Source organism: Pteropus medius, unplaced genomic scaffold, assembly GCF_902729225.1.
Source record: "Pteropus medius unplaced genomic scaffold, Ma_sr-lr_union100, whole genome shotgun sequence".
NCBI classification, from domain to species: domain Eukaryota; kingdom Metazoa; phylum Chordata; class Mammalia; order Chiroptera; family Pteropodidae; genus Pteropus; species Pteropus medius.
The window spans coordinates 5,961,432-5,981,989 of record NW_024347867.1 but is presented as its reverse complement, the minus strand read 5'-3'; the positions used below and the strand labels follow the sequence as shown (position 1 = coordinate 5,981,989).

The window sequence follows — 20,558 nt, the reverse complement described above, 5'->3', positions numbered from 1 at the left end:
ACAAGAGTTGAAAGAAAAATTAAAGATTTTTTTTGAAATTTATCATATGGGCCAGAAAAATATTGTATTGTTATGAATGACACAAAAAGTTCCAATAGAATTCTAAATATTGAACTTCTTTTGAACAAGAGGTAGATATGTAGAACTTCGCAGAGGAGAGAGACAGTAAGAGGTTAGATTCTTCCATATATATCATGATCATCTTTCCTAAGTGTGACTACCACAGATATGCTGATCGTAACTCTTTAATAATACAAGCAAATAATGCCTTTGTTAGTACCGGATGATACCTCTTTGGCCATAGATGACTGAATTAAAGTTGGAAGTATGATTCCAGGAAAACGTATCGCTAGGTTGGGCTGAATCCATCATATCATCACTCACGATAATACAAACTAACATACCAGTTCATGTTACTACTAAGCATTAGAATAAAGATTCCTGGATTATGCCTATGTTCTGCTTCTCTAAGTCCCGATGGCTCATTGTTTCCTTCATTAATATGATAATATATTTATCATAAAAATTAAGCACATAACTAGAAATAGAAGCATTCTCTTTAGGGTCCAGGTGAGGACAAAATGGTTTAATATTATCACATTGCATAAATACTGTTTCAGAAGTACTAATGAATGCAATTATACAAGAGAAATAACTAGATATAGAAAATCAAAAATAGGAAATTAAGTTATTATTTGCAGCTGATATGACTAAAAACAAATTTGTCTAAGTCTGCCTTGGTGCTATTGAGAACTAGTGCCAAATACCAAACACATAGAAACAGAGATTACAGGCAAATATTTCTCTTGATTATTTGTTTTACTTAAGATGTAAAAGTAATCATTGACGTTGGTTTAAACTACATGTATCACCTAAGAAAATTCTCCTATTACGATTATGAAAAAATTCTACATGTGGGACATCTGCTTCCGGTAATGGCGGATAGTTTACACAGACCAATTCTCATTGAGGACAACTAGAAAATCTGAAAAAGATATTTTTAAAATCTTTAAAATATTAGAGAGATTTAAATTTAGTCAAGAATTATCTAGGATTCAGAAAAAAATGGTAATTCAAAGAGGTGGATCTAATATTTAGGGCAATTGTTTTAAACGGATATCAGGCAGTTCCAAAAGAAACATTTAAAGGATGAGAAACTAAGCAGAACTCTTGATAACCTCATAGGATTAGTTGGAAACTATTAGATGTTAGATCCTAACAAGAAAGACTAGCCAAGGGCACATACTTCCACCATTCTTTATGTTAAATCCATGAAAACTACTGTTCCCTAAACATTAGGGTAAACCTTGACTTCAAATTTTCTTAATTTTTATAACAGATTAGGATCATTCAAGATCGCTAATTCTCTTAGCCAAATGCCAGAGGTAAAGTTCAATTTTCTCTGAAAGAAGACAATAATTTCTGCAATCTCAAATTATTACATCGGTTTTTCATATAAAATGTCTAAAAATGAAAAAAAAAAATTCCCCAAAAAAGAGATGACAGTGTAGTGAAACCCAATGGAAATAACAGACAAGTTTTTAAAAAACAGAAAATCTATATGATACTTTAAAATAACTAAGTGAAATATCATTAGCAGTTTTTCATATAACTGTGCTGATCATATACAAGAAAATAATAATCAAATTTGAAGACTTCAGTAGAGAGGTATGAACCACTTCAAAAACTGGACGTTCTAGATCTGAACAATATTGGTATCTACTTCTCGAGCTACCAAGAACTTAAGCATTGGTTCAACAGAAGTCTACAAATAAGTCATGTAAAAACATTATCTATATGCTGGCTGACACTGGCTACTGTCCCCACAGGTCAAAATTCATGTTACGGAAGGTTTATTCCTTAAAACTCCCGATTATCTTCACCTGCCACTTCAATAACCTTTGAGGAGTTAAATTACCATATTGCTGAGTCTGAAAGTTGTGGGAGATGCTAGAGTCTCTGCAAATCAGCCTCAGAGAGCAGAATTACATGGCACTAACGGGTTTGTGACCTTACTGGTGGCTTAGTTAGAATAAACATTCAAAGTGTGAGGCAGAGAATCTGAGGCTGTAGAAAAGATGGTTCAATACACAAGCCTTTGGAATAAGGCAGAAATCAAAATGAAAATTAGAAAGAATTAAAAGAAATGATGACAAAAATATGACAAAATCACAAAATAAACTCTAACAAATTGATAAAAGATGTGCTATGCAGGAGGGAAATTTGATTTGGACAATAACGAAAGAGGTTGTATCAAACCATCCCTCTCATTGAGAGTAATTATAAAACTCAATTCAACACAAAGGACAAATATTTGAAGCTTTGGAGAGCAACCAAGACAGCCTGAAATTGACAGGACAAAATTATATAGAGAAACAGAGCACATTGCAATGAGGTGGGTCTTCTCCAGCGACTGAAAACGCAGTATAAGGCAAAGGAGGGCATCTCCAGGGCCTGCCCTGCTTCTCAGAATAGCATCCATTCTCACTAGTCATTACCTCCATCTTGCCATTGCTTTTTTAGTGTTTTGAAATATCAACCTTGGATATTGACTCGGAAATCAACTGGTCAGATTTTGAAGAGCATTTCCTCAGCAATAAATTTATTTTTGAACATGAAAACTGAAATAGAGGAAATTTAAAAATATGTTAAAATTACTAAACAATTGTTTCATTATCCATTTTTTAAGAAATGAAGGCAATCTCTAAAATATATAGGAGGATAGTGGGCAGTGTTCTTCAAATTATTCAGGAAAAGCATGAAGAAATAGGACTCTAGTCATTAAATTCATCCTTCCCTCTAGTCTGATAAGAAAGCCTGGCTCACAGAATATGTCACTAGATTTGGGACAGTCTGAGCTTATTGTATCGAAGTGACTTTCCGATGTTATCTTTTAGTGCAGAAAATTTGCTCTATTGACACTTGCTTCCCCATCTTTGAATTATACTCTGGGCGGGTCATATTGCTTTCCATTCAATTCCCAACATATATAAACCCATAATAAGTTCTTCCTAATTCAGATTAAAACTGTAAAATCGCATTCGGTTTAGCACTCTTATCTTTCCTACCTCAATCAGTGCTGTCCTGGCCTAGGCCTTGGGGACCTAGGGCTGGGAGGAATATAAGCCTGCTTTTACATTCTTCCTTCAATTCTATTTTTCTGCTTGTTACCTCAACCACATGCGGTGGAGCAAATATGGAATAAGGAGAATATTAATAATGGGGCAAGAGTTTTCTCGTGCCTGGTTGGGTCATAGGCCTGATGGACAATTCTCTGTATGTAGCAGGTACCCAAATGTAGGCTCTACGATGAGGCACATGTGTAACTCACTCTGGGAGGGCCTGCCCACTGCCTACTTCTCTGCTGTGGGTGAGCCACTGCAGTTGACCTCTTTAGAATCTGTCTATGAGTGGAAAACTTACAGGGTTTTTTCTAGGGGACCACTCTATTAATAAAGCTATTGGCAAGATTATTCAACCTTGAGTCTCTCTTTAGATCTGCTTATTTAATAGTCTCGCTGACCTGCCCTGGGTTGATATTGAACAGAGTCACATAGAATTGGAGAGACGGTGGGGAAGAGATGCGCCTGCAGGGAAGGAAGCCTATACTGCCACTGTTTCAGGTGCAAAGATGTATGAGTTTCATGTGGGCTAACAGACATGTGGAAGCCTGTCAGACTGGGCCTTCCTGGCAGGACATTCATTTTAGGGTGTATGATGTGTCTGTGACGCATCACACAGGACTTGAGGAAGATATTGGAAAAACCAATACAGTGCTGATCACAAAGATCACAGGAACCTGGGAATTGAATGCCTCCTGCAGAGAAGACTGAAAAACCCAGACAAGCACTGCATGACAAGGACACTATTGGAAGGCTCACTACACAGGTGATGTAGTGAGTAAAGGCTGCAGGAGACCAAATTTGGAACCACATGACTATACACCTTTTCTCCTACCTCTCTTTCTCCCAGTGGAATAGAGAAGAAAAGGTGGATAGGATAAGGAATGAAAAATCAAACATGCCCCTTCCCTGAAACCAGGCTTTTTAAGTTTAAATCCCTCTTAGCACTGGACACAGGGATGATAGGGATATTCAATGAGAGATAGATTGTAGTTTTCAAATGGAGTAGACCATCATGAAAATCTTTTAACACTCAGAGTGACTGGACATCTGTGAGGTCTGCCTGAGATCTCATGAAGGCATGACAAAAGATGATTTGTTAGAGTTCATTTGGAGGCCATGATCGAAGAAAAGATAACGTATCATTTCACACACCACACAAGGCATTCCATAACTGATTAACATATATCTAAGAATAATTTTTAAACACAAATGAATTGTGTAAAGAATCAAGTTAATAACTGACTCCATTATACACTAAAGTGAAGAAAGGCAGAAACTGTTATTAGATACATATTCATACATTGATTGTATGTTATCACTACCAACTGCTGCTCATTTCTTGTTCAGAACATTGACCTTGCTTAGTATTTGGTTTCCTTGAGCTTCTAACCAAAAGAGATGAGAGTACACAACACTTCTCTCCCCTTGCTCTTGTTAACAGACTTTTGAATTAGGATACTGGGAAGACCATAGAGATCATTAACACATCTTTCTCCTACCTCTGTCATAATGAGGACTGTCTCACACTCTCAGTCATTTGGGAAATGGTTTATTTAGTGGACTTTTATTTTAGAAATATCCTAGAAAATTTCAAAACATGAAAGCTGAGGATCGACTGTTGATATGAGTGTGAAAACTTAGATGATGCAAGACAACCAAAGTTTGCCTCCAAATTCTGCCCTTGGTGTTAGAATAACCCCTGGGGAAACATGATTGCTGCCTAATCTTGATCTTTATCTGATGCAAATGTATTTATTCAAGATGGTTTTATGAGCAAGATAGGAAGCATCATATGTGTGCAAGAATTTTAGAGACCTTAGGAAGAGCCTCCAACTTATGTACCATCTTAGTTTATGGCAAATTTTTCTTTCTAGAAGAACCTCAAACAAACAGTATAAAATAATGTAGTGTCTTCTAATAAGTGTTGAAGGTTTAGCGAAAAAAAAAAAGATAAGAAAAATAAAAGAAAGAAAGTAGAAAAACACAAGACAATCTTTTTCTTTTCAAAATAGACATTTGTATTGCTTTTCTATAAAGTTCATTTTTTGGACATCTGCTTCCATTAGAACAGACTGCACTATCTTAAATGCTTTGAATTGACCACATGCTGTCCTGGTTTGTTTTCAAGGGCGAAAGTCTTGCCTGCTAAAATACCATCTTTGCTATTAAAATTATCAATGAGTCTAGACTGTGGATCTTAGAAAACTTGGGTTTCAGAAATATCAAGTGGGTTAAATAATTTGGGAAATCAACAGGTAATTGCCAAACATTTACTTTAACCAACTAAGAGCTGGGGGAAAAAAAATTGGAAGATATCTAGTTCTTTGTTTTTTAAACAAATTTATTGAGATTAGGATTTGTCTGGATTCTTCTTGGAATAACCTCCACGCCTCCCACCCTACTCCCACTTCCAGACCACAAGAAGCTAGGCTTTCATCTCTGTCTTTCACTCTCTATCTCTCTTTCTTGCTGGCATAATATTTCTTTGCACTGTTTCCATCTGCTGACAAAGGTCTGAAAACGCTAGCTATTGTTCCATTCATTCTCATTTATTTTTTCCTGGAGTATATTATGTCATTAATTTACAAATATTAAAGTAGCATTTTTGTCTTAAAGTTTTTATTGGAAAATTTTTGTCTACACTTTCCTGTCTGAGTGATTATTTCACTATCACGAACTACTGTCTTTCACTTTTATAATACTATTCCAATATGTATTCATATAACCATTTCACTGTGAACTTGTTTAAAGTTTTTTTCTCCTCCTTAAGATTAAGAGCTACATAAGGCTAAAGATCATATCTCTTTGTTTCATTACTTTGCAACCAACTTCTGGCATTCAATTAATATGTATCAAATAGAAAAATTCAGTAATGAATACGTCTCCAAATAATGGAGGGAATACAAAGTTATTTCTTTACCAAAACTGAGAAATGTTATATGATGTTTTTTATTGCCTAGAATAACAGTTCTCAGTTGGGCAGGCTATTGAGACATTTGTGCCCAAAAGAGATTTGTTGATGTCTAGACACGTTATTGGTTTTCACATTTGGGCAGATTTTATTGGCATCTACTGGCATATAGTAGTAGGGATCCTGCTAAAAGCCTGCCAATGTACAGGACAGATCTTCATAGCAAGAAGTTCTCTGAACTCAAATGTTCATAGTACTGAATTTGGAAAGCCTGGCCTAGACCTTTGTCTATATGAGCGCTGACACTAAGATTAGGCTCTCAAAAATATTTGCAGGAATCTAAAATATTGTTCATTTCACAGTGTGAAATATCTTGATTAGGAATCGTATGGCCAGATGAATTAATAATAATACCCACGGCACTCTTATACCTTGAAAATCAAGTTCACAAATGTCTCTAAGGTCAAAGCTCTGCAATGGGAAGAGTCTGAGCCCTTCCTTAGGAAGGCTGAACAAGGCTTTTCCTTGCTTTGCAATGTTCCAGCATTCCAGGGATGGCAAATGACCAAGACATGTGTTCCCATTTTACAGCTTCCTTCTCATTGTTTGACTTCTTTTAGCATTGGGAATGGGAAGTTCTATCTCCTGGAACCACAAACCAATGTGTAGTCCGAGGGTTTCCTGCCTCTTTCTCACATTCGGGGACACACTTGGCAAATATTCTTCCAGTGAAAATGTCTTCAGAGGAGAAGTGACCTCTTTTCTACCAGCACCTCAAAAATGCTGGTGTGTATAAGCACCATGTTGTTTTCTAATGCTTTGGGGTAATATATTCCATGAATCTCAAGTGGTCCTCAATGTATGTTATCTTTTTCTGTTTGTTGGTAACCACTGCAGATGCAAAAACATGATGCATAACACGAGAGAATAAGCCAAGTCCTGACACTTACTGCTTGCACCCTACTGTATCTCTAACCAAAACTCAATAAGGTGGCCTGTCAATATTGAGAACAGGGAAACTGTTCAATTCTAAAAAGAAGAAAAACTTTGGCCCAAGAAATATAACAACTAACCTACTTTAACATAAAGAGCTGTTTTGTGGAATAAGTTTCTTGATAATCGCTGTTAAAAATCATCTTTCAATTTCACACCTTGTACTACCAGGACTCCACGTAGGGATTTGTCCATTTTGGCATCTGTTTAGGAGGAAGGACTGCATGCTTTAGGCAGGAACATAGTCAGACAACCCAGAAACAGACGAGAGTTGATCCTTCAGCCTTATAATTCCTTCCTAGATCAGTGCCTGTGGCAAAGAGGAATTCTGGAGGTAAAAAATAAAAACACATATTTTTGACTAAAAGGAATCTGTATCAGATGAAGGAGAACACTCATTAGTTGAAATGAATCTCCAGTACACTCGTAGCTATAATTTTTGTTGGATCATATTTTGTTAAACATTTGAGATTTATAATAAAAACTGGTAAATTGAAGAAAACATGAGTACTAATAGCTGATAATTTCCTCAATCATCCTGGTGTATTTATGTTTTCTCCCTCAGGAATATTGAAGTTAGAATCTCATAGTTCTCGTGATAATCAAAAAGGACCAAATTCTCCCAATGTAAAGAGAAGCTTCATGAGCAGCAACTCACTCCCAGCTGCAGCTGCAGAGCTGTGCTACGAAAAACGTGACCAGATCCTGTGTGAAAACCCCGTACTCACCCGGAATCCGCCTGGTTCTCTATGGACTGTTTGGCTTTGGGGCTGTGTTGGCCCTGTTTGGAAACCTCTTGGTGATGATTTTAGTCCTACATTTCAAGCAGCTGCACTCTCCAAACAACTTTCTCATCGCCTCCCTGGCCTGCGCTGACTTTCTGGTGGGCGTCACAATGATGCCCTTCAGCATGGTCAGGTCCGTCCAGAGCTGCTCGTACTTCGGGCAGAGCTTCTGTGTTTCCACTGGTGCTGTGATGTGGCTTTTGTTACTTTTCTCTCTTCCACTTGTGCTTCATCTCCATTGACAGGTACATTGCTGTTACTGACCCTCTGCTCTGTCCTACCAAGTTCACGGTGTCTGTGTCAGGAATTTCCATCAGCATTACCTGGATCCTGCCCATTGCATTCAGAAGTGCCGTTTTCTACACTGGCACCTATGAGGATGGGCTAGAAGAATTAGCTAGTGCCCTCAACTGCATAGGAGGTTGTCAGACAGTTGTAAATCAAAACTGGGTGTTGATAGATTTTTCTATTCTTCTTTATTCCAACCCTTGTTACAATCATTCTCTATAGTAATAATTTTCTTGTGGCTAGACAACAGACTAAGTGGACTGAAAATACTACTGGCAATACAGAATCATCATCAGATAGTTATACATCCAGAGTGGCCAAGAGAGAGATGAAAGCAGCTAAAACCCTGGGAATGACAGTGGTAGCATTTATGATTTCGTGGTTACCTTATAGTATTGACTCACTAATTGGTGCATTTATGGGCTTCATAACCCCTACCTATGCTCATGAATTTTCCTGTTGCTGTGCTTATTAAAACTCAGCCAGGAACCCTCTAATTTATGCTTTATTTTACCTATGGTTTAGAAAAATCATAAAAGTTATTGTAAGTGGTGAGGTTTTCAAACACGGTTCATCCACGATGAATTTGTTCTTTGAACAAATGATTGAGATAGTTGAAGATATCTTTACACTGTCCAAATGATATGAGTTTTTGAAAATCAAGTTATCAACTATTATTATAAAGAAAAACATATTCTTCAACTTTAATAGGGTAAATCAATGTTTTTCAATTATATTAAAATGTGTACTTCCTTGTTACTTCCCCCAAAATACTTATTTGACTAATAAATGTTAAATTCTATTCATTAAGTGCTGCAAGGCTCCCCATACCCCACCCCTGCAGACACTTCCCTCCCTCTATTTTCTTTTTTATTCCACTGACTGTTCCCTTGCGAACCTAAAAACATCTTTGTTTTCTTTGATTTCTTTTCTTCTTTCCTTACAAAGTCTTCTACTCACTCTCAACTTGTCAAAAATCTCTCTGTGATTGACTTCATGGAGCTGTTGCTTTTTTTTTTTTTTATTCCTTCGCTTGCTTTGCTTATTTTCCCCAGGGAAACTATTTGAGTAGCAGTCAATCTATTATGCTTAATGTCTGTATGGTGTCTGTGTCAGGAATTTGCTTCAGTATTTCATGTATCCTGCCCCTTGCATACAGGTGCCCATGAGGATGGAATGGAGGAATTAGTAAGTGCTCTCTACTCCATAGGTGGTGTCAGCTTGTAGCAAATCAAACTGGATATTGATAAAATCTCTATTATTTTCATATTTCTCATGTTAAGATGAGTCAATATATTTTGTGGGGGTGGGGTGGGGTTGGAAAACATACTAAAAAGATTGAAACTACTAGTAGAACATAGCTACATTATCAGGGAATTGTAAGTCCATGGTACCTAACAGAGAGAGAATAGCAGCTAGAACGCTGGGTTCACTGTTAGTGTTTTTGATCTCATGGTTACCACATGTATTTGATTCATTCGCTGATTGGTTTTTGGGTTTTAAAATCCCTTCTTATGTTTGAGGTATTTTACTGGTTCAGTAATTCTAATTCTGCTCTAAATCATTTGATTGATGATTTTTTTACCCTGTGTCTAGAAGAACAATAAAACTTATAAGTGCCAAGTAATAAATGAGAGTTTATCAACCATAACTTAATGTGTAAATAAGCCTAAATTTTAAATTGATATTTTGAAAGATTTGAAGTTAATATGGTTACATAATGGGAATTTCTCAACAATTATGATATGAAATACAGTGCATGGTAATGATTCATTAAATTGGTGAGGGAAAATGGTACCTCAATTTCCACAGCATAACCTTTATGCTTTCTCTTTCTTGGTGAATTGAACTTCTCTTAGCATTTGCTAGAAATGTATGTACTAAGAGTGATGAACACAAAGCTCATCATTTCTAGTTTCCTCAACTCTGCACACTTGCCTGCTCTGTCAGTTGTTAATTATTTTATCTTTGCAAGCCTCCCGTATCTTTCTTACCTTGCCTACCAAGCTTACCTTTCTGTCATTTTCAAAGGTTTCCTGATTTTGTGTTTCCTGTGACAATTTTGTATTCCTTGTGTTTTTGTGGACTTGGTAACTTTGCTTCCATTTTGAGCTGCTTATTTCTGAGCGTCGGTGTTTCTGGAGTTCCTCGAGGTCTCTGAGCCATATACACAAGCCATTTTGACTCAGGACAAGATTCATATTTTGTATGTTGGGGACGTATTTTCTGATCATGGAAAGAACCAGCAGCAAATGGTAGAATTTTGCAATAGAGATTGTCTCTTGAATGATTGTTTTCTTATTCCATGAGGTGTGTTGTTCTACCTATCAGCATGATTGACTTCAATTTTCTGTCATTTTTTTTTCTAGTAACACTACCCAATGTTTATACATTGTCCATTATAAAAATTACAATGTATTGTAAGTTATGGGAAAAAGATGGATTTTTTAGAAATGTTGATGCGTCATTAATCTTGGGACACTATGTTGTTAAGCATCTTGCTTCATTCATTTTCGAAAACCAAAATTGATTTCTTTCATATGTTAAAAAATAGAGAAAACATAGCTTTTGTAATTTTTCACTGGTATAATTATAACCGAAAACCCACCGAAATTCATGCACTCAATTTAAATATTTAAACTTCAAAAGAAAACAGTCATATTAAGGGGAAAAAAAGACAAAGTTGGGAAAAATCATTGGCAGCATACATGATGAAAAAGAGTTAATAGATTTAAAAGTGTAAGCTTTTCACAAAATAGTAAGGAAGCAATAAATATTACATGAAACGGACGAATAGGCCATTTTTCAGAGGAAAATATCAAATGGCCAAAAAACACATTAAAATGCCAATAGTACAATAATTTTAAAATGTAATAGAGTTTTATATATCAAATTGGCAGATATTAGAAAGGTCAACAATACTTGATGTTAACTAGCGTCTGGGAAACTGAGCACTCCCCTGAGAGTTGAACACGCTCATATAGATCTAGGGAAAATATAATTTAGTTTCTCCTTTCTGGGATGGATTAAAATATTTGTATAAATGTTTAAATCATATGTGTCGCATGACTCTGTACTTCTATTTCCACCAAGTAATCCTAAGAAAAGAGCCAGGCAAGGAAGCAAACATGACCAAGACATTCATTGTAAATGCTTTAATTATTAACTGGAAAAAACCTACATCAATCTAGGATAAATTAAACAAATAATGTTCTACCGATGTAAGGGAATGTTATGAAGCCATTAAAAACTGAAAGAAAGTTTGTGTACATTGGTATGGAAAAACAACCACAATATATTTTGTGACTAAAAACAACAAAACCAAAAATCTATAGCCCAGATTGTAAAACAGTGTATGTAATTATGACCCCTTTATATATATATATATATATATATATATATATATATATATATATATATACTTCAATAGGCCTTTAAAACTCTAACTTTATATGTAATGCACAGTGCATATGTATGAGGTAATTTACTTTGTAGTTTATTTCTATTGTTTTAATATTCGTGATGATATATATACATTAAAATTGCTATTACCAAAAAACATCACTATTCTCATCTCAGCATTGAAATTAGGTCTGTCCATGCGTCTCATTTTATTTTCACAGAATATCTTTGAGTTTATATAGCTGAGATATTTTTTTCTTATCTAATGAAGCAAAACTAGCTTCATTGTTATATTTTAGGGACTACATCTGAAAGTGATTGAAGTATCTTAAGAATTACATCTTAAGTATTTTTAATGTAAATATTTGCAGCAGATCTTTAAGATCCTCCAACTCTTCTTCTCTAATATTAATTATTTGCTGTGTCAGGAGCTATGGGAGGTATCGAGTCATTCTTTCACCTTCCGTTTGTATTTTTTTCTAATCTTTATGTTATCTCTTTAAAAGTTATAAAGAGCGTCAGTCTATTAAGTAAATCATCTCCCAAGTGTATAGAAGTGTGAGATAGGCCTTGTTAGGACACAATGGCAGACATTGCAGAAAAATGCCTTAATGATTTCTGTGTTCCTTCCAGTAGACGAACTCAGATGTTTGTTAATGAGAGCAAGGGGAGAGAAGTGTTTTGTACTCTTGTCTCTTAGCATGAGAGGCAAGAAGTACCTGAACACAAAGCAGAGTCAAAGTGTTAAACTGTGTACTCTAAAATGGAAGGCTGGCCAGAAAGGCCAAGCCTGACTGGCTTCCATGTGTGTATTAGCCCACATGAAACTAATGACTCTTTGCACTTGAAATAGTGACAGCATAGGCTTCTCCCTCTCTGGCCCAATTCTCCTCCCAGCCATCTCTCTCCAATTCTACTTGCCTCTGCTCAGCATAAACACAGGGAAGGTCTGCAAGTCTATTGAATAAGCAGATTTAAAGAGGGAGTCGCGCTTGAATCATCTCACCTATACCTTCATCTGTGGAGTGATCCCCTGGACAAAGGGACCCCAGAAGTAAAAGCCTGTAAGTTTTCTACTCATAGACTCTAAAGGGAAGTTGAAAGAGGTCAACTGCAGCGACTCACCCACATTAGAGAACTAGGCATCAGGCAGGCTCTCCCAAAATGAGTCACCCATGTGAGTCTCACATGTACTTCATAACACAGCCTATATTTTCGTGCATGCTCATTCAGGTCATTGTGCAGAATGGAGTAAGATACCACCGGGCATGAGAAATCTTTTGTCCCACTATTAATATTCTCATCCTCCATATTCCCTTTCTATTCTCGTATGGAGCCTGAGTGGCATTACAAGAAGAGAGGGAAAAAAAACTGTAATAGCAGAATTATCTCCCGCGCCACTATAGGACACTACCATAAAACCTAGGCTTAGATAGCTTTGACTGGAATAGGAAAGATAAAAGTGCTAAACTGGGTGTAACTTTAAAGTTTTCATCTGAGTTAGAATTCACTTTTATACGAGATTTTCAATTCCAGGAACCACATGGAAAGCTATGCAATCTGCCTTCGGGGTTTTAAAAAATTGAAACAGAAGTGTCAAGAGAGCAAGTCAGCATGCACTAGTTTATAAGGTAGTGAAGGCATTTTACGTCTGTGAAGCACCAGTGCAGACTTTTCCAAAACTAGTGGCATATTCAATGCACCAAGAGTACAAATTTCTCCCTAAGGAAAACCAATCTGGTGACTAGAGTCTCATTTTTCATGCTTTTTCTGAAAAAACTTGAGGAATACTTCACACCATTTAACCATACACTTTGAGCAATCTCTTTCGTTTCTTAGAAAATAATCAATAAATAATAATTTAGTAGTTTTGAATACATTCTTAAGTTTCCCCTATTTAAACTTTCATGACCAAAAATTAATTCGTTGACAATTTCTCATCAAAAAACGAACACTTGATTCTGATTTATTTTAAAGGTTGATATTTCAAAGCACTAAAAAAACAAAAAACAAAAAACAATGTGGCAAAATGTGGGCAATGACCAATCAGGATGGACGCTTTTCTAAGAGACAGAGCAGGCCCTGCAGGTGCCCTCCTTAGTCTTGCATTCATGTTTCAGTTGAATTGATCATGTGGAACCTTTGGAGTTTGGGGAAAAGAAGCAAGAGATAAGGACACAAGTTGTTGCAGAGAGTTCAGGGTAATAGATATTTCTCAACTAGTATTTAAACATTTCAACACTTTCCCAGTTGGAATGGTTGAATTGGTATCTCCGTCTGAAGATCAGCCCAGTTAACATAACTGAGCACATAGTTTTATTGATCTTAAATGAAGTCCCATTGAAATGACTTCAAAAGCATAACTAAAAAAAAAAAGTGACATGGGATTAAATTGACTAAAAAAAACAGAGTAGACAAAAATAGAACGCAAAATACACTCAGTGGAGGTTACTAGAACAGTAAGAGCTATTCTCATGAATAGAGCTTGAGAGAAATTCTAAATCCCAGAAAGAGCAATCAAAGAATAAAAGGAAGAAAACAAAAAAAAATTGTTCAGAAAGTTCCTTCTGGGTTAAAGAAAGGTCTAAGGCTTCCAATTGAAAGTATCCACCAAGTGCAAAGTGGTCAAATGAAAAACATACAGGGAACACATTCAGACAAATATAAAGAGAAAATCTTAAAAAGCTTTAGGACAGGGGCCAGAGGGAGGAAGTTAATTTAAGACAAAGGAATGAACATCATGCTAGCCTCACACTTCTTATCAATACTAGCTCTTAGAAGCCATTAGAGAAAAGCTTTTAAAATTCTGAAGGATTTTTTTTTTTAAAAAAACAGAATTATAATTCTAGTTAAAATTGTCACTATAATTGAAATCCTATAGAACCCCTGAAGCTATTTGAGAGATTTCTATATATAAAATAGAAGGCCATAAATCTATAGGACCAGATATGTCAGATCTAATGGAGAAGAGTTCAGGGAAAATCCTCAGAAAGGAGAAATTGCGCCGTGACCAGATATTGGAGGAGATGAGGATGGACCCATCCAGGCCCCGTGGACAGATGGACACCACTGGAGTGTGGCTAGCCCTCTACATGAATTCATGAGACTCTAGTTGTCTGACCTTGCTCAGGGTAATTAAGCCATAGCTTGCACCTAAAAAAAGGCATGGTTTAGAATAGATTATTTAGAAGATACCTTTCAGTTCTAATATTTTGTGAGTCCTTCATCACAGTCTAATGACTGAGTGGCAAGGCAAATGTGAAAAAAAACATAGCACTTTTGATATGGGAAATTTTTTTAACCTTTAATTCCTACAGTTAGAGAGTGGGATCTTTTGTAAAGGGAAGAATCTTTCGTCGTTATGACACTTACTCTCTGGTCCTCGGGTGTTTATACTGGTTCTCTTGTTAAACATGTATGCTACATTGGGCATGTGACTTACCTCTTTATGCCTCAGATTCCTCATTTCACAAGGGAAATAATAACATTCCTTTGCTCATAGAGTTGTGAAGATTAAGTGCAGGCAAGGCAGTTCCAAGCACAGAATGAGTGTCCATAAACATAGATAAATCATGATTAGGTTGAAACTGTTTTTCTTGTTAGATCCTTCTGGTTCTGGAGCTCATGTATTGCATACGGAAAACATTTAATAATGTTCATTGAAGCAAAGGCCTGTAGACTAGTCCCCACACAACCAGAGTAGTTCACAGAAAAGAATAATGAGGACAGTAGCTCGTGTCTTTTACAACAGGAGTTTCAAACATTTATAAAACTAGACAAGTTAGTGTGTTGATCTAGGAAAGGAAGTAGTAAAATCAATTGATTTGTCTAAAATGTTAGAAAGGCTACGAAGAAAGGAAAGACAAGTATAAATATATAAAACCAGCATCAAACAAAAAGTACTGGTTTGAATCCTGAAGCTTTATAATATTCATAAGTATTCCTAAATACTACGACGTAGCTTCCTTATCTTTAAAATGGCAGTAGGATTATTCTGTAGTTTGCAAAACAGGATTAGAAAAAGTTACTATACTGATATAGCCAGGATTGAACTGATATAAAGTAATAAAAGGCAGGATTTAGGTGATGAGTATATACAGATCCTTTACATATTCTTTTACATTTTCTCAAGACTACTACAAGAGAGGAGTTATTAAACAGAGTAATATAGTGAGGACCAGAGAACAAAGCAACAAAGATCACAGTGTTAAATGTCACAGTTGGTATTGCATTCCAGTCTTTTCTTGCTCCAAGGCTGAGTTATTTCCATTACAATCAGATTTTAATGTTATATTTACCAAAGAACATTGAACCTGAATTTAAGTGTTTGAGTCAAAATTGAAGCCTAATTCAATTATTTTACCTAAGAAGATCTTGCAAATTAATGATCAATGTTTTCCCCATTGTGAGTCCATTGAGAATCTATTTTCAATCTCCTCCCAGTCTAAAACCAGAACCTACGCAGAAAATAAATTTATTGTTGAGGAATTTTCTCTTAAGGCTTGACCAGTGACAATTAGCTTCATAGCTTTTCGAAACCAAGGATAAAATAAAGCATAAATCAAGGGGTTCATTGCTGAGTTATAGTAAGCAATCCAAGCTAATATTTCAAAAATATATGTGGGTGTGATGAAACCTAGGAAGGCATCAATTATTGAATCAATGATGTATGGCAACCATGAAACCAAAAACGCTATCACTGTGATGCCCAGTGTTCTTGCTGCTTTTCTCTCCCTCCTGGCCACTCTGTCTTTGTAGCTATCTGATGATCCCACAGTGTTATTGCTCATACTCTCCATTTTCCTAGCCTGTTGTTTAGCGATGAGGAAAATCTTGGAGTAAACAATGATCATCAAAAGCGTGGGTATGAAAAATAATAGAAAATTTACCAATACCCAACTTTGATTCACTGCAACTTGACAGCCTCCCACACAGGTGAGAGCACTGACTAGTTCCTCCAGTCCAACTTCATTTGCACCTGTGCTAAGAAGGGTAAAATTATAAATAATGGAAAAGAGCCAGGAGAAGGCAATACACATGACAGAAACAGATATGGTGAATCTGGTTGGATAGAGCAGAGGGTCGCTGACTGCAATATATCTATCCAGAGAAATGAAACATAAGTGTAAGATGGAAGCATAGCAGAATGACCCATCGAAACAAGAGTGAAATTTACAGTAACTCTCCCCAAAGTACCAGCAGCCTTCCACGGACCTCACTGCACTGAAGGGCATCACAGTCACTCCCACCAAGAAGTCAGCGCAGGCCAGGGAGGCGATCAAAAGGTTGGTTGGAGAGTGCAGCTGCTTGAAATGAAGAATCGAAATAATCACCAAGAGGTTTCCAAATACAGCCAGCCAAGATCCAAAGCAGAACACTGTGTACAGAATCAGGCGGGGTCCAAGCGAGTAGGAAATTTTGACACAGGATCCATTCAGGTTCTCGAAGCAGAGCTGCGCAGCTGCAGGAGGGGGCAAATCACTGCCCATGATTCTCCGTTTTGACATCTGAGTAAGCTATTATCTTTAAATACCTTTTTAAAAGGTATTTAAAAATACCTGTAAAAAAGAGGTATTTACAATATGTCAATAATTGCCAGTACATTTTGTCCCTATTTCTTTGTAAGTACAAATACTTATTTTCATGTTTAGAAACTGATTCATACCTTTATCTCATAAAATCTATTCCAACTGAATAAGTAGTTAGTTTTTATCATTACCCAAATTCTGTTTGTTTAAATTAAAAAAAAAAATCTTTCTTTGCATTACCTGGTACATATCTGAGAAGTATTAGTCTTCCAAGGGTGGTTATATGATGCATGTAAGAATGCCATATTTTATTAGCTTTCTTTTCCTAATTTATCTGAGCTAGAATTACACCCCAAACACTCCGTCCCCTCAGGAAAGTAGCTAAATAATTTCAAATACCCAAAGCCCTTCAGCTTAAATCCCCATAGTGCAATGTGCAAGAAAAGGAACTTTAAATAATGATTATGTTTATGTTAAAGAGAAGTTTATGCTTTCTGATATCCTGATGACATCTGACCTTTCCATGAAAAAGAAATGGAAATAGAAATAGTCCTTTACTTTAAAATCTTTTGTCTAAAATTTGAAAGCCATATTATTTATTTTTACTTATTTTTACTAAAAGGATTTTATAAGAAAGATTTTTCTGATAAATGATTTCTGGTCATTTTTAAATCAGCTTTTTTATATAATGTATAATTTATATTTTAAAATTTCACATTTTTTATGTAAAAATCAGGATTATCTTTTTATTTATTTATTTACTCATTTATTTATTTATCTGTTTATTTATCTATTTATACATGGTGACATTGCTTAATGAAATCCAGTAAGTTTCAGGTGTACTATTTAGCAATAAGGCATATACATATATATATTGCATTATGTATTCACCGCTCATAATTAGATTTCTTTTTATTCAGGTTACCGAAATGATAAATGTAACCACACTCGTAACCACCTCCACAATCAAGGTATGAAATAGTTCTAACACCTCAGTAATTTTCTTTGAGCCCTTTGCAATCAACCTCTTCCCATATTTCCCTTCTTCTACCCTCGGCGATCACTGATACCCTTTCTATCACTGCAGAGTAATTTCCCTGGTCTAAAAATCTCACCTAAATTGCATCATACACTACATAAACTTCTGTGACAAGGTGCTTCCTCCCAGGTCCGTGACCGTGGCATTTATTAGGTATATTAGCAGTTCATTCCTTATGATTGCTAAAATGTATTCCACTGTATTAATATACCACAATTATTTTATCCATGTAGCTGTTGATAGGCTTTTACACTTGTGTTCAGTTTGGGGCTGTTATTAAAAGTGTTGGTATGAGCATTGTATACAATTCTTTGCATAGGCATATGTTCTTCTTCTTATTATTATTATTATTATTATTTTTGGAAATACCTAGGAGTAGAATTGCTGGATCATATGGGAAGTGTATGTTTAACTATATACTGTCTTCTACATACTGTCTCCTAAAGTAATTGTACCATTTTGTACTCCCATCAGCAATCTATAAATGTTCCAATTGCTTCAAGTCCTTTTCAACACTTGGCACTGTCCTTTCTCTTTATTTTAACCATCGTGGATAATGTGTAGTAGTATTTCATTTTTAATTTAAGAATGATGATGTTGAGAATCTGTTTATGTTATCATTGTTCTTTAATGTATCCACTTTGGTGAACTGTCCATGAACATTTTGCCCATTTTTAATGAATTTTAAAGTTTACTTATTATTGAGTTGACTGTCTAGAAATATGTGTTATGAATATTGGACTTTTTATTTCATTATTTTTTGAAAATTCAAAAGTTAAATTCAGATGAAGACCAACTTATAAATTTGTTATGTTACAACTATTTTTTTCTTTGCTTCTTCTAGAGTTTTTATAATTTTAGTTCTTATAGGCCTATGATTCTTTTCATATTAATTTTCAATATGTTGTGATGGAGAGAGTGAGATTTTTTATTATTGATAAAAGTTATTTGGATATTCAGTAATTCCAGCAGCATTTCTTGAAAAGACTGTTCTTTCTTTAGTAAATGATGTTTGTTCTTTTGTCAAAAACCATTCAACCATATATGTGTGTCTCTATTGCTGGACACTATTCTAATCCATTAATTTCTATATCTATATTTAGGTCAACGCCTTATTGTCTTGACTGAAACTCCAAAGTAAGTATTAAAGCCAGGTTGTGTATTCTTTGATTTTTATTGATTGATTGATTGATTTTCTTAGAAGATTTTATTTTCTTTTAATATTTCCTCCTATTTAATTCCCACCCCACCCCCACCCCCCGACCTCCACCCCTGACCTATGGTTGTTGCCATTTCCCCTTTACAACTGAATCCCTGAAGGCAGGGCATCTACTCCAATACACTCCTGGCGTGTACCTGGGGTCTCGCGCCACCAGGGGTATGGTCCGTGGCTCCACCTGCAAAGCGAACCCAGGACCCTCTGAGTGTAAAGCCGACATGGTAACAACTACACTATGGAGCCACCCCCTAAAATACCACCTTTGATATTAAAATTATTAATGAGTGAGGACTGTGGTTCTTAGAAAACTTGGGTTTCAGAAATATCAAGCTGCTTAAATAATTTGGGGAACCAACAGGTAATTGCCAGACATTTACTTTAACCAACTAAGAGCTGGTTAGAAAAGAAAAGAAAAGAAAAATTTCGAAGATATCTAGCTCTTTGTTTTATAAATGCATTTACTGGTATTAGGGTTTGTCTAGATTCTTCTTGGAATGAGCTCCATGCCTCCTACCATGGAGAGCTGCAGGTACTTTGGAGCCAGATTTTGTACCCTTTACAATTGCTGTGATGCCACATTTTGTTACCCTTCTCTCTTCCGCTTGTGCTTCATCACCATCGACAGATACATTGCTGTTACTGACCCTCTGCTCTATCCTACCAAGTTCACGGTGTCTGTGTCAGGAATTTGCATCAGCATCTCCTGGATCCTGCCCATTGTATATAGTGGTGCTGTGTTCTACACAGGTGTCAGTGACGATGGGATGGAAGAATTAGTAAGTGTTCTCAACTGTGTAGGTGGTTGTCAAATTTTTGTAAATCAAGACTGGGTTTTGGTAGATTTTCTGTTATTTTTCCTACTTACCCTTGTTATGATCATTCTTTATAGTAAGATTTTTCTTATAGCTAAACAACAAGCTATAAAAATTGAAAATATTGGTAGTAAATCAAAATGATCCTCAGAGAGTTACAAAGTCAGAGAGGCCAAGAGAGAAAGAAAAGCAGCTAAAACCCTGGGGGTGACAGTGGTAGCATTTATGATTTCGTGGTTACCATATACAATTGATACGTTTATTGATGATTTTATGGGATTCATGACCCCTACTTATATTTATGAGATTTGCTGTTGGTGTGCCTATTATAACTCAGCCATGAATCCTTTGACTTATGCTTTATTTTATCCTTGGTTTAGGAAAGCTATAAAAGTCATTTTAAGTGGGAAACGTCTAAAAGGCAGCTCATCAACCATTAGTTTATTTTCAGAATAA

General features: G+C 35.8%; 2 protein-coding genes and 1 pseudogene across 2 annotated transcripts; 2 read left to right on the top strand and 1 right to left on the bottom strand.

Annotated features, from left to right (window-relative positions):
• Positions 1-7,671: 7,671 nt before the first annotated feature.
• LOC120615838 (trace amine-associated receptor 6-like) lies at positions 7,672-8,862 on the top strand (annotated as a pseudogene).
• A 7,099-nt stretch (positions 8,863-15,961) lies between these two features.
• LOC120615830 (trace amine-associated receptor 7a-like) lies at positions 15,962-16,993 on the bottom strand. The gene has a single exon (XM_039879075.1). The coding sequence runs from the start codon at positions 16,991-16,993 to the stop codon at positions 15,962-15,964; it is 1,032 nt and encodes a 343-aa protein (XP_039735009.1).
• Positions 16,994-17,961: 968 nt separating this feature from the next.
• Positions 17,962-20,558, top strand: LOC120615829 (trace amine-associated receptor 8-like). The gene is given in 3 exon segments (XM_039879074.1): positions 17,962-18,003; positions 19,392-19,511; positions 19,773-20,558. Coding segments are annotated over 3 exon segments (948 nt in total).

Excerpts from the sequence above, each read along its gene's own strand:
- LOC120615830 (XM_039879075.1), bottom strand. The coding sequence starts at position 16,993 with ATGGGCAGTGATTTGCCCCCTCCTGCAGCTGCGCAGCTCTGCTTCGAG.